General features: G+C 37.1%; 1 protein-coding gene across 5 annotated transcripts; it reads left to right on the top strand.

The window, feature by feature from the left end:
• Nucleotides 1-1575: 1575 nt before the first annotated feature.
• Nucleotides 1576-13995, top strand: LOC127947011 (zinc finger protein 800). 5 transcript variants are annotated; one of them, XM_052543903.1, is made up of 6 exons: nucleotides 1576-1757; nucleotides 5080-5227; nucleotides 8499-8594; nucleotides 8778-8921; nucleotides 9391-11131; nucleotides 12968-13995. In XM_052543903.1, coding segments are annotated over exons 2-6 (2109 nt in total). In that variant the 5' UTR covers nucleotides 1576-1757; nucleotides 5080-5100; the 3' UTR covers nucleotides 12969-13995. The 5 variants fall into 5 exon arrangements, with proteins under 5 accessions (XP_052399863.1, XP_052399860.1, XP_052399861.1 ...); XM_052543900.1 differs by lacking the exon at nucleotides 12968-13995 and having other exon boundaries at nucleotides 9391-11135; XM_052543901.1 differs by lacking the exons at nucleotides 1576-1757; nucleotides 12968-13995 and adding an exon at nucleotides 1799-2323 and having other exon boundaries at nucleotides 9391-11135.
• Nucleotides 13996-15029: the final 1034 nt, after the last annotated feature.

The following is a 15029-nucleotide window of genomic DNA, read 5'->3' as shown; positions in this document are numbered from 1 at the left end:
TTCAATGACATTGCTGAGAATACACACTTTTAAATCCATTTCTTTTTGAGAGTGTGGATCATGATGATGAACTACACCTATCTAAACTGATTTCACACATCCATTAAAAATCACTTAGTGTTTAAATTGAAAATATACTACAGTAAAAGTGAAGTTAATGATAAGCAGTACTTCCTTGCAGATGCCGTTTGGTTTGATACCTTTAAATAGTCTACATTTATCATTGGACACCAGTCTGCCCAAACAAACCTGTTAGTAATTACACTAACAGAATGCAGATGCGCAGTGGAGATAGTGACGGAGAACTGCTTACATTAACAGTTCAATGGGAAGAACAGTGTCATGCTAATTCTGCTGGCAACAGTTGAAGTTTGGGAACACATGAAGGTGTGCTCGCTCAGTTATGAATAGTTGTAATGTCCTTTCAGTGTTACTTTTACAGTGTCACAATGAGTAGGCCACTGCTAAGTTATATTTATGACTTAATTCTTGTAAATGCTAAAATTGTAAAATGTCATGACATACAATTAATTGATAATAAAAACTATAAAGGTAATTCTTCGTTTAGGAATAATATTCTGTGCCTAATGGTTTTAAATAATAATAATGGGGGGGGGGGGGAAACTATTTGAATAGAATTATACTTTAAAATTACAGAATATTCTGTATTTTGCTTCTTTAATTTTTCCTAATTTTTTAGATCATTGAAATGCTCCAGTTGCCAGTTTCTCTATTTGGCCATGTTTCTTACCCAGACATCATAACTTACCTTCTAAATTGTACGCTTTTTCTTAATAACATATACTTAAAAACTTAAATTCATATGTACAATTTAATTATCAAGAAACCAAAAAATAAACTGGGTTATGATGTTAATAAATGACATAAATTTAGGAGATCAGAAATGCCATAAATTGTAACCTTTTACAAAAATACGTAAGAGTAGATTTATCTTCAGATTTATCTGAATTTACCTTCACCAGATTTCATCATCACCAAAAACTGATTAATATTTCAGTATTTTAATTCAGAAACAATCAATTTGCTTACTCATTCAAAAATCCAAAGCTGCTTACTCACTTATTGTGCTAGCAAGTATTATTTGATTTATTTTTATTCGATTTCTTTGACAAAAACTGAAAAATGTCTTATCATCACAACAATATAAAAAATCAACACCAACAAAATATGCTTGATCAAGGCCTGACTTTATTTCAGGACCTTCATTCCAGTTATATATATTTTTAACAAACATACTTTGAAGAAGTTTTTCAAGATTTCAAGTAGCAAAAAGTTTCTGTAATTAAATAATCCCTAATAAATTAATTAAAAAAAAAGTTAAAATATCATTATAATATTATTTGGGAAAGATATCGGTGTAAAGTCTTTTTAATATTTTCCATAAATTGCCTCGCCGTCTTAATCTCCAAAAGAAAGACTCGTTTGGCTTACGCATTTGCAACGGTTTCATTTGGGTGTGCGAAATAAAAACGGATCGTTAATTTCCTCATTTAGTGGCACGGGTTGCGTGGGGTCAGATGTGAAGCACCAACCCGGCGACAACATCGGGTGCCACATTTCGGTGGTCTTGAACATCCATTGCACCTTTGCGCAACAGCCGCTTCTCCGCCGAGAGGTTCTCGCGGTGCACAAAGGCAGCTTCCGAGAGGGCAGCGTCAGCGCGAGAGACGAGAGGAACCACCTCCGGACCGCGTCCGACCATCTTAACTCGAAAATCTACGTTGTTTTTCCAAAAGGTAAGAGCTCCGAGAACACATCTCGGTTGATTTCGACCGCGGGAGTTGCCCACTCAGGCCCGGAATCGTGCAGCGGACCAGTCTCGTTTCCTATCCTGCGCGAGCGTGGTTGTTCTTAACAGAAAATGGCGTCACCGTTCGTGCTGGCTGTGCAACCGGGGAAAACGCACTTGTTCCGAGCGCCTACATTAGAACGAGAGTTGATTCGGACTCGCCACGACTGTCCGCAGGGATAGAGCAGTCCACGGGCCTACTTGAGAGTGAATATGGCACTTCATAACAAAACCCCGAAGAGGAGCGAACGCGTAAAGGCGGAAGGGTCACCAGACTTGTGCGCCAAAGCGGCTTCGGGAAGATGGCACAGCGCCGCAAAGCGCAGCACTTTCTCATTCAGACGTGCCCTGTGTTCGCGCAAACCCTCTCGAATGTGTTCGGTTTGTCACTCTTTTTGGACGCGATTTCATTTTTTGTTGGGTTTGGGCTCGGAAAGCAGTGCAAGTTAGTGGCAACGTCGTCTTTTGTATCAGACTCTCGCGTCAGCCCGCCTTTACGCTGTACACTCCCTGGTAAGCATCAGTCCTTATGTCGCTTTAAAGCTCCATTCTGCATATGAGCTCTCCTTCTCCATCAAGTTAATCTGGGCCATTGTGGTCCGCGATAGAGGAGATTTGGCCTGACAATGTAACCGTGTAAAAGAGATTTACAGAATAATGGAGCGATGCAAATTGCTTCACGAAAACGCTAAATAGCTTGAATATCCGAGAAGATCCTGGCGATATAACCTGCACTTACATTTAAAAACAGTTTGGCCAAATGAACCGTGTATGCGCCACGAGGTGTCTAGATTGCGCATAGTGGGGAACGCAAACCATGGCTTTTCCAACAGGTTTGAGAACCACGCAGATAGACACGAATAAAGCAAACGCACGGTTTTCGGTGTTATCCGAGGGATAGTCCAGGATTCAGTCTCTCTTTAGTGGTCACATGCCTCTTTTTAGCAACTGGACTTGGTGATGCTCGTGCTGGCGATGGCTTCGCGCGTTCGCGCACACATGCATCCTCAATCTTCCATCATAAGTCAGTCTAACGTGTGTACCGGTGTTAAAATATATCATTGATAACCAGACGTCCGAGTTGGATATATTCGCTTCAGCCTGGAGGCTGTCACTGTTGGATTTGGGTATCAACTTTTTACGTTGTTCTTTCACATTTGGCCCCTTGTGGTCCCCGTGTGTTTTGAAGGTGACTTGTGATTTTTTTAAATGTATTTTTTAAGTTTAAGAAGTTTAGGTACATTTTTATACTCTAAAAGTGCGAATTTATTCTTTAACTATATGTTAATGGATATCTTTGTAAAAGCGTGATATAAAATGATGATGTTTTTGTTTGGCGAATTCGCTTGACCACGTAATTCTAAACAACCGTACGATCTAGATTTTAGTGCATTATTATCTAAAAGATCATTAATAATTATTTTAATTGCTATAACGCGTTTAATTACAAAGCTTTAGGAGGGACCGGCACATATCGTGTGTCTATCATTTTAAAATATTATTTTTCCGGTCACGTGGCCAAATGTCTGTGATGCTTTCGGGTGGTGATGGTCATTTCAAGTCGTTCTCTGTTGATACGCGTGCACTCGCACTCAGAACTCACGCTGTAGTGTTATCGCTATTTCTTCAATTGTTATGAAGTTTGCAAAGTACTTGTTCACGAGTCTACACGGATAAGACGTACGCGAGACTTATTGATTTGCTAACCACAGTATGACTCGTCTCGAACACATTTGCCTGCCATCAGCTGGACTGCGTCATATAAAAGCACGAACGAAGGCGGTTATTGTGAAGTATAATTATGTTTATTTGTACGATTGGCCACGGACACGTGCTCTCTCGTGCACCGCTCGCTACTTCCTGCCTCTTGAATGTTTGGGCATGACACTGGCAGCGTGGTCAGGTGTATGCCCTTCACAATCACAACAAACCTTTTAAATATGCGCTTTTAGGAGCAAACGGGTTCCATTAAAACAACGGAACACACCGAAGCACATCAGTGAAAACCTTTTACCATGGTAACTTCAAGTTTCCGCCCAAATACCAGTTTCCTACAGCTGCTACTTACAGATACGACTGTAAAGAGATGGCTGACACGAAAAGTCAAGCACTTGTCCCACCGATATGCTATTTCAATGAATGCAAAAACTAAAATATATATATATATATATATATATATATATATATATATATATATATATATATATATATATTTAAAAGAAACTAAATATTAAAATGTTAATGTATGTAAATGTTAAGCTACAGTCTGTTACATTTATAAATTTTTTATGCATTAATTTTTAAGGCACAGTTTTACTGTAGTGACGTACTAACTATAGTATGTTGATACAGTATTTTGCCACAAGCTATAGTGACCATTGTACTTTTTTGTAAGTAAATGAGGATCATTTGCTTCTTTCCATTCAGGCATGTGTAGTTGTCCGTTTTTGCTGGTTTGAATTTAAAGGGTTTTGTAGAAGTCACTGCCCTGACAGGCATTTATTTGACGTCTGCATTTACTTCTGCAAGATGTATTTCTTTAGAGTGTTCGCTCATCTGCAGTACAGGTCTATAGGACAATTTTTATCAGATGTTAAATATTAGACCATAAGAAAATTTCAGATTCACATTGTATGTTAAACTGAACAGATCTATCAGATGTTTGTACACAACGGCTGGTTTCCTGATGAATGGGTCTTTAACATACATCTTGCAGTCATACGTCTGCTATTTGGGAGTAATCTACATTTTATGTAGTTATACTAATTTGATTAACATTTCAGTATTTCATGATGACATGATTTAGTAAAATGTCCAATATAGTAAAAAAAAAAACGCTGTGATGCTATCTCATTTCAGTTTGTCCTGTTGTCTCACATTCTCCTTTCCATTACATCTGGGTGATTACATTTGATGCATGACAGACATTTCCATGATTCATGTTTTGTCCTTTTTAGCACATAGCAGTTATGCCTCATCTTGACATTTATTTCCTTGGTAAATGTGCGGCTGAAAGGTCTTCATCATCACACGGTCATCACAGCGACAGTAATGTCTGTCTGTCTTTGTCAACACCTGCATAAACGACCATTGCGGACTTATTACTAGCAAATATTTCTAGTTCTGTGTATACAATTTTTACATTTCTACTTGTGTTGATGGAGAACTTGTTGCCATTTCGGGAGGTATGTGGGAGTGAAATCATTGCTCTATCAAAAGCATTGAGAAGAAACAGCTCCACTGATTAACTTTGTGATTTGTCTTTTAAGTTCATAAAAGAGGCCTCTGAGATGGAGGCTACTAACAGCGAAGATCAGGGAAGCCGGACTAGTGACAAATGCTGCCAGACTGAGACACTTCAGGCCTGCTGTTGCCAAACAACAGAAACCCCTCAAGAGCCTTGTGGCAAAAATCCAGGTAGGAGCTCAGCACCTTGAAGTCAAGTTTAAAGTTTCCTTTTTAAATACACATTCCTAGCCTTATTGTGCAAGATTTTTTCAGTGCAAGTTAATCCAAAGTGGATAAAACATCTTTCCTTTCAGGCTGATTTTACAAATCACTCTTATTTTTGGCTGAATTTTGGTATGCAGCATCCACTTTTCAATATCCAATCAATCCCAAATGGATAACATCAAATAAACTATTTTTTTTCTTGTTGAATATCCTGTTGCACTCAGAAATACATCTCATTACAAAAGTAAAATTAGTTGCGAAAGCTGGTTTCATGTTGACTTTCATGGTTTGGATGTATTTTGATAATCCGCTGTTATCCACTTTTGCCGATATCTGTTCATAATCAGAGGTAGTTGCCAACCCATGTGCATTGTGAAATGCCTTCTTTATGCATTTATTGCCGAGATATATCAATGTAGTTCGATTGAAATGAAATATGACTTGGTTGTTAATGTAACAATCACATTCCAATGTGTTTACCACATATTTTCCATAATTATCAATGCTGGAATATGATTTCTAGCTCAGCGGGTTGTTATTTGTGTTCTACAGGCCTGCTAATTTCAGAGACCTGGAGTTGTTTGTCTTTATAGTAATTTATGGGCATAAATAAAGACAAGCTGTTCTGAAGCAGAGAGGGTCACATATACTGGCTGATAGTGAGATGCAGACCAGATAAAAGTTGAAAGCAGTAAAATCCTGCTTGTAGAAAAGAATCAGGATGGATTTTTAATGCAAAAAGATTAGTTTGAGCTGCATTGTATTGTTTTAGCTTTGTGGTGTAAAAACAAGAGGAAATAAATGAGTAAATGGCTATTTGGGGTATTAAAAAAAAAGTCAAATATTCTATAAGCAATTGTTGTCTATAAGTGTAACATTTTCTTTAATTTAACCTGATAACTGTCACTCACATTTTTGAAGATAGACTTGAATTGTGCATGATACAAACCAAAATTTTTATATTTCATGACTGAAAACATTTTGTAACATGATTTTGATGTGCCATTTACATGATAATGCAATGTCTGATTTTAAAATGGGTTTTGGAGGATGAATTTTGAGATTTTATGTTTTCAAGTGATATATAACTTCTGATGATTTCTAAAATGTGATGCAACGAGGAAGTCTTTTTTTTAAACAAAGGTCAAAGCTCCTTTTGTAATGTAGATTTCTGAGGGTGCACTCTTGTCATAAATTGATCTATTACTTTATTATAATAACAAAATATTGGTATAATATATATTTGGGAGTCTTAGACCTTTCCAACGATATATAGTTTGTCAAGATTAGATTAGATTTGATTGTAATATAGTATAGTCAACGTAGGCGTCCCGTATACGGGCATTTACTAACTTGTCTACTTTCCACTTTGACAAAACTAAAATGTATTATAGTAAAATTTCCGCTCTAATGTGAAATGTGGGAAGTATTTAAATATTTAAATGTGAAGTTAATTTAAATTGGGGAAAAAACACAAATATGTTAATAGCTTGTTTAATTTGAATGTAAAGTGTCATATTCTCACATATTATCACTAGCTGGGTTTCCATCCAAAGTTGCGAATTTAAATTGTGTGCAAAATTGGAATATCACACAAAACATTTGCGAACAAACAAGCGTTCCCATTCCAACGAGTGAAAGAGAACAAAATCATCACTTTCTGATAAACTGACACTATACATCACTAAGAAAAGTAGGAGAAGCTTCTGAATATAATACTTTTCCTATATAATAAATTACTTTATTAAAATTACATCTCAGTAACCCCAATTATACGTGGTTATTGCTTTTGGAGGTGGATGCTGCTGTTTGGGAACGTAGTTGTTTAACAGTGCAATTATACAGAAATACTTTGATGACAGACTTTGCTCGGACATATCCAAATGACCATATAACAACATTTCAGATGCTGTGGAATGAGATCGGTCCGCTGGTTAGTCAGGATTTACTGCACAGTCACATTACTTTTTCGATGCGCTTGGAGGAGTTTATTTGCGAAATGCATTTCCATCTCCCATTATTCGCATTAGCCCTTTTTCGCACAAGTCAAAAACCACCTCAAGTGAGCATAAACACTTTTTTTTTATTCAAAATTCTGCGTTTCCATCACTCGATTCTGGTGAGTAAAATGCTCATTAACTTTCAGACACCTTGTATCAGATGAGAAGGTGTTACTTGCAGTCCCCTTAGATTTAACGGTTTTACCAGGTGCAGATCATTTGGTAGATGTTCATGGAAAAAATAACAAAGTTGAGATCGCTACTTATCAGGATAGTGTAGAGTTGCCTGAAGGAACAATGATTGTCTGCAGCTATCCAAAAGAATGATGAAGTGTTGCAAACCAAAAACTGCTTGTGTTGTGTCCATGGGGAAATAGATCTACTATTAATTTTTTTCCTGGCCACGGTTCTGGTCTCACTTCCTTCTGGTCTTTGTTGGACACGTCTCTGATAACTTAACACTGAGTAGTTTCATGTAGACAAAGTTTTTTTTTTTTTTTTGATTTACACAATTCTGGTTTATTTGAAAGCCTTAAGGCAAGAATGCCATACATAGATTCATTGCTGTTATGGACTAGCTATGAGTGCTTTATTTATTTGTTTATTCATTGGAATTATATACAATTATCTTTGTAAAAATTAATAGGAACTCTATTTTCAGTTTATTTATTTTTATATTAAAAGAATTCCTCAAGATTCAACTGCCTTTACATTATAATTCTACTTTATTTTTATTTTTTTGCATTAATGCAATTTAAAATGCAATTATTCAAGCATTGCTTTCATTCTTATAATTATTATCCAGGGTCTGTATGTGTGTAATCCATCCTGCTGTCATGCACTAAAGTAGGTATCATCTGTAGGCGAGCAAAGAGTAGAGTTGGAGTAGTGTAGGTTTAATTAAATTTAAAATGTAAATGAAAGATAGAAATGCATCCCAGTTGCAATTGTAAAGTTCTTGGGGTGTGAAACCAAAAGGAGACATGGTGTCCTCTTTGTGATGGAGGAAGTAGAGTTCAGGCTGTGCAGGAGGGTCAGTATTTCCATGGCTTGGCAGTCCCCTTTATTTCTGACCAGCTACCATGGGGTTGCTTTCCCTACTTTCACCCCTTATTTTACACAGCAGATTGAAACCATTTGCTGTCCTCATTCCCAAATGTTGGAACTTAAACAGGAGATTTATGTGAGAACTGTTTTACATAAAGCATAATCTGAAGTGTTGTTTTCTGTTTTAGTTTGTTCAGTTGAGCCTGGTGATCCACCCCTGCTTCAGCAGCAGCTCCAGACCTCCAAGTCAGGAATTCACCAAATCATTGAGTGTTTTCGCTCAGGTACTTTAATCCCAGAACTTAGATTATTCAGTAAACACATTTCATGTAGACTTCTTTTATTCACCAGGTATGAAGCCATTTTCTGTTCTTACTCAAAGCAAAAGGCTATGCCAAAAAAATATATACAAATTTCATTATTTCCTAATGATGACTGCTTGCTTTCAATATGTGCTGTTCTTGCAGGCACAGCTCAACTCAAACACATGCTGCTAAAGGAGGTTGACACCATATTTGAGTGCAAAATCTGTCGAAGTCTGTTCCGTGGTCTTCCAAATCTAGTCACTCACAAGGAGCTCTACTGCTTTTCCCGACCACCTCATCCAGATGGTTTGTATATCCATTTAAGCGATCTGATTTTTAAAGTGATAAGACATATGATTCCTGGTGAACAATGAAATGTAGACTTCAGGCATATAAGTAAGTCTTTGCTTACCTTGGTGTTGTTCAAAGCCTGCAAGGCTTTATTTTTCCTGCAGAAAACAAAAGGAAGATATTTTGAAGAATCTATTGTCCATATTGTCTCTCACTGTATGGACAAAAAAGAGTGACATTTTTCAAAATATGTCGCACAGAAGAAGAAAAATAGAACACACAAGAGTCTACCTATCAATGGCCTAGTAACTTCTTAGCAATACCCTGGAAATCACCACAATACCATAGTTTTGTGACAATGGGTTCTGCATGGACCAGCACAACACACATTTTTCTGTAGTTCAAATTTGTACTCAGTTGGGACCATGAATAAAATAATGCTATTAATAAGATTATTATTTTGTGATGCTATTACTTTCTGCAGAGCCATCACAAGGTGGGCAGAGCCAAGCCATCAAAGATCTTCTTCAAGCCATTTATCCACAGAAAGAACAAGAAAAACATGTTATTCAGCTGGAGCCCATTGAGACCAACCCCAATGCAGTGTTCCAACATGTGGCACTGGTGGAAATTCAGGACATGCCAGAAAACCCTGCCCATACACCCCAGACTATGAACCCGGTACCTGAGAAGAAAAATCGCCACAAATCTATTTTGGCACCCAAAAAGATCCAACAGTCCGATTTTGAAGACGAGATGGAAACAGAACCTGAAGAACCAGTTGCTAAAGAAGGTCAGAGCTGCGAAGAGCAAATAAAGATTGAGCCGGTAGAAGGGGAGGAAGAAGAGGAGAGTGCTGCCTCTGAGGTGAAGGAGATGAGGATCTCTTGCTGCCTCTGTGGAAAAGACTTCAGCTCCAGACGCAGCGTACGGCGCCACTGCCGGAAGATGCACTGGCAGAGGATGGAGGAGTTACGCAAATTTACAGAGACGCGCACAGTGCCTACCAGCCTGCTGTCTATGGTGAAGGACAAGCATCCCATTGAACCGCCAACTTCTCCTGGGAAGAGTTGCCCAGTGTGCAAAAAGTCCTTCGCCACCAAGGCCAATGTTCGTCGCCACTTTGACGAGGTCCACCGTGGTTTGAAGCGGGATTTGATCACGCCGGACATTGCCACAAGACCAGGCCAGCCACTTTTACTTGACACTCATCCTCCTTCACCAGCGAAAGCACCAAGCTCTCCTCTGAAGCAAGATAAGACAAAGTACAACCTGACAAATTGTCGCTGCAAGCTGTGCAAACGCAAGTACAGCTCCCAACTAATGCTTAGACGGCACATGCGAATCGTCCATAAGATGCCCATTCTAGAAAACGGCTCCCAGAAGGCCAAAATGAAGCACGAGAGAAGAGATAAGGTTTACCCAAAGAAAGAGTCTATCTCGAAAGCTTCAGAAGATGATGGAAACCACGGTGTGAGTTTTGACTTTAAGAGGATCTACTGCTGGTTGTGTAAACGTCAGTTCAGTACCAGTCAGAACCTGGGCAAGCACATTGCCGAACTGCACACCGATGGAAACGACAGCATCTACATCAAGTTTTACCGATGCCCCATCTGCAGATATGAGTCACGCCGAAAGCGCGACGTCATCCGCCATATCACAGTGGTGCACAAGAAGTCATCACGCTATCTGGCTAAGGTTATGCCTGCCTTGGAGAACCATGCAGTCAAGAAACCAGCGGATGCAGTCTTGAACAATGCAAACAAGAAAACAAAAGAAGAGGGTAATGGGAAGCATGAAATGCAAGACTCTCCGCCTTCTCCTAAAAGCTGTCAACAAGATCCTCTTGTATCTTCCAAAGCAAAGAAACAAGAATCCCCAACATCTCCTAACACTCGAAAGCATTCAGCTCTAACATCACTTAACACAGTCAAACTCGAGTCTCCGCTTACACAAAACAGACAAGACAAGAACCTTCAAGCATCCAAGAACCCGCATGTCACTCGCAGTCATAATGTTATCAAGGGGCCGCCCATCACCAGAAGCCAGGAGACCTGCACGGAGGTTAGGGTAACGAAAAACTTTTCCCTTCACGCATGCGATATGTGTGGCCGGGCATTTGCCAAAAAGGTCTACCTTGAGACGCACAGGCGGAGACACAGGACTGCCATCGCAAGTGGGGACAAATTACAAGGAAGAAGCACTCGATCAAAGGCCCTCATTTGGTAGGTTGCACCTCTGTAATGGCATTTTAAAGGAACACTCTACTTTTTTTTTGAAAATCGGCTCCCCTAGAGTTAATCAGTAAAGCTTTACCGTTTTCGAATCGATTCAGCTGATCTCCAGGTCTGGCGGCAGCACTTTTAGCTTAACTTAGCATAGATCATTGAATCTGATTAGATCGGTAACATCTCGCTCAAAAATGATCAGAGTTTTTATATTTTTCTTATTTAAAACTTGACTCTTCTGTAGTTATATTGTGTAATTAGAGGGAAAATGGCTAGGAATTATACTCTAATTCCGGCGTAATAATAATGAACTTATGCCATATCATGGGTGCAGCAAGCACAATGATATTATGCAGCGTCTGAAAATAGTCCCCAACAAATCTGCTTTTGCTGCAGCTACACAAACCAGCTGGGGACTATTTTTAGGTGCTGCATAATATCACCCATGGTATGGTAGCGAATCCTTGATTATTACACTGGAATAAGTGTATAGTTCCTAGCCATATCAGCCAAGAAAATCACAATTTTTAATTTTCCGTCTTTTTTAAATAGGAAAAACATTGAACATCTTTGGTTATTTTTTAAGTGAGATGCTAACGTCTAATCCGATTCAGTGATCTATGCAAAGCTAAGCTAAAAGTGCTGCCGCCAGACCTGGAGATCGGCTGAATGGATTTGAAAATGATAAAACTCAACTGTTTAACTCTAGGGGAGTTGGAAAAATAGACTATTTTCAAAAAAAGTGGAGTGTTTCTTATAGATATTAGAAAGTATAGATATTATATATAAATATATTAAGATGATTATCATTGCTTGCTAAGACAAGCCTAACTCTAAGCATTAAACTTTTGGTTGTAACTCTCTTTGCATTATTGGACTCCCACATTGCGTGTTGTTTTGTGGTGTGTTATTACTTTTTAAATCTATTAGGCTTATAAAAAAGGCGGGAAAAATTCCCTTAGACTTGTATTGAAAAAGGGACCTGAGCCATACCTAAGGACCAGGGTATCATACAGATTTGAAGTTGTTGTTGACTTGGACAAGTAAGTAGCCTCTTAGTAAGACCATATTAAGCACCCAGAGTCACATTTGAGGAACTCTGCTTTAAACCATAGTATTAAGACTAAGTTTGGCCAGTAAGCAACCACTCAAATTCAACCTAGCATTACTACGGCAGGTTTTGCATTGGCAAGCAGTACTGACATTTTCTTCAGAAAATATAAAGTTTTAGTTTCATTTCTTAAACTTGGTCTCTAGGGATCCAAATTGGGCACATTTGGTTTCAGATATTATTTTTGTTATCTATGCTAGTGCTTCTTTTTCTCATCACATGCTCAGACAAAGTCTCTAAGGTCACTGTATTTGGAATTACTCTGTAATTTAAATTCACTTGGTACAGATAATATCTGAGAGGGGTTCCCCATCTTCTGCTTTCTGTAACAGATATGTAGATGAGGTGAACTTTTACATGTTTTGGCCTGAACTTTTACACTTCTGGCAGCCTCCAGTGGTTATGTCCACAGAATAGGGATGCTTGCGAGTTTTTGTAAATGCCCATTTCCTTAAAGTGATGGTTCACCTACAAATAAAAACACACTCCTGTTATTCCAAACCTTTAATCTCAGTAAAGGACAATTGTTTGAAGAATGTAGAAGGAAATACAGTCATACAGGTTTTGAACATGACATTAAACCCAACTATCTCTTTAACATCTTCAACTTTATAGAAAGTACACAGACTTTTTCCTTTAAAGACTACAGTATGGTATATAATTAATAATGAATGACATTTTGTTCTCTCCAATGTTTTTTTGTTTTCTTTCTGTCCATTTAGACTGTTTTTCTGAATACGTAGCACATTTGCACGGGACTCCATGGATGACTTTATCTCCATGTGAAAGAAGAGGAAGTGATATGGACATTTGTGGGTAGAAGACGGAGGATAACCTTTTCATAAAGGGGTTGAATAAGACGTGCACCAAAAATGTTATTCCAGCTTTTTACTCTGGAGGGCGCTGTTGTAAAATACATGGTATGCACCCCATAAAAGGTGATTGGTTTTTGATTGATTTTGAATGAGTTTGACTGATTACAAAAAAAAAAAAAAAAAAACTCTCTAAACGAATTTTGATTAATTTGTAAATGGAATATACCACTATTTTTTGTATTCTCTGTTTAAAAATACACAATGAATGTTTCATAAATGGACAATGGACAGACATATGAGGTTGCTTTGTATACGTACAGCATGTCTAACTAATGTTAAATATTCATAAGTAGATACATTAATGTAACTCTGCTTCATATTTTCCTGCCATGTGATCACCTCTCTAATCAACTATGGATTGAAATGCTGCTATTTGTTAGAAATGTTAGAAATGTACTTCTATTTCTTCTACCCTTTAAGTCGAAGCCTACATATTAAGCTGCTCAGGATGTGTCTTAATTGAGAGCCCAGATTATTATTATTATTTTTTAAACCGCTTAAACTTTGTGTTTGTCTTTAATGAAAGGTTGCAACTGTGACTAAAATAAAATAGAATACTACTGTATTTGTTTAGTTTGGTAGCTAACTAAAGCTAATGAGAAAATAATTTAAGTTTTAGTAGATGGCTCTCATCGTTGCTTTCAAGTATAAATAGTTCTAATGAAGCTTTTGAGCAAGTAAAGAATACAATTTATTTTAATTGGGGTGCATGCAGAATGCCTTGATTAAACCTTTTGTTTGTGTACAATAGGGCTTTATCCAAATTCCAAAACCTAGATCCATTCTGATAATGCACACTCCTTTTTATTTGCAAAATCCTGGTATATCCTTGCTTGCAGTAGGATTTTTTTGTTTAAATAAAGATAACAAAAACATTTTTGTCAACTTTCCTTGTATATAATATATTTCCTATTTATCTAGTGACATGCCGTCATCATACGCCATCCTCTCTGAACTGCTTTCATGTACAACTGTTGGCACAAGCTACATTAAATTGATTTTTAAGTTTTGAATATGGATATTTTTCTAACAAAAATGCATCGATTCACTACAGAAGGCCTTTGCTCACCCCCCAGAGCTGTGTGAGACACTTATAATAATAATAATAAGTTATGGATGGGTGCTTTTTATTTAACTTCTTTTGGACTGATGCATGCAACACCTGCTGAGTGGCATTTAACCGCTTGAAAGATAAAAGACAATTTTTTTTTATAACTGCGACTGGATTTGTGTGAAAGAAGAAAGTCACAGGATGACTTGAGGGTGAGTAATTTGTGGTCTAATTTTCATTTTTGAGTTAAATAACCCTTAAGTTGTTTATAGATGTTCATCCAGGTGTTAGGGGCAGAATTCTGCCATCTGCTGGTTACATAAAAATCTGTAGCATTATGGTAGATTTGTTTATTATTTCTTCTTTTTTTCTTCTTTTTTTTGTATGTTGCCTGCAGGCCTCTATAGACTTAGCCTTTCAGTAAGACTATACAAAATATCAAACAATGTCTTCACATACAAGATAAAATATGAATCACTCACAATTAAATTAACATAAATCAGTTTTAGATACTTTTATTAATTTGTTCCGATTGGCTATTTTGGATTGTAAAAGTGCATGTTATTATTTTTTATAATATATTATTATTTAAACTATTATAGCATTAATGTATTTTGTAAATTCTCTTATTTTGATTTTAGTTCGTTTTATTAATGTTTTGTATATTTTTGTTTAGCTTTCGTTTTTATTTAAGTTATAATTTAAGTACTTCAGTTTTAGTATAACATTAATTTTAGTCCATCAACTTATTTCAATTAATTTTCACGGAAGAATTTCTAATTTTTATTATTATTATTTTATTCTATTACTCTTATTGAGTTTCAATAGTTTTATTTTTAACAATAATATTGTAGACAG

Source organism: Carassius gibelio, chromosome A25 (assembly GCF_023724105.1).
Source record: "Carassius gibelio isolate Cgi1373 ecotype wild population from Czech Republic chromosome A25, carGib1.2-hapl.c, whole genome shotgun sequence".
NCBI lineage: Eukaryota > Metazoa > Chordata > Actinopteri > Cypriniformes > Cyprinidae > Carassius > Carassius gibelio.
Note: the sequence above shows the minus strand (reverse complement) of the source record. Positions and strands in the feature narration are given on the sequence as shown.

Excerpts from the sequence above, each read along its gene's own strand:
- LOC127947011 (XM_052543900.1), top strand. The coding sequence starts at position 5,101 with ATGGAGGCTACTAACAGCGAAGATCAGGGAAGCCGGACTAGTGACAAA. Across the intron at positions 8,595-8,777 it reads CATTGAGTGTTTTCGCTCAG|GCACAGCTCAACTCAAACAC; the intron begins GTACTTTAATCC and ends CTGTTCTTGCAG. Across the intron at positions 8,922-9,390 it reads CCGACCACCTCATCCAGATG|AGCCATCACAAGGTGGGCAG; the intron begins GTTTGTATATCC and ends TACTTTCTGCAG.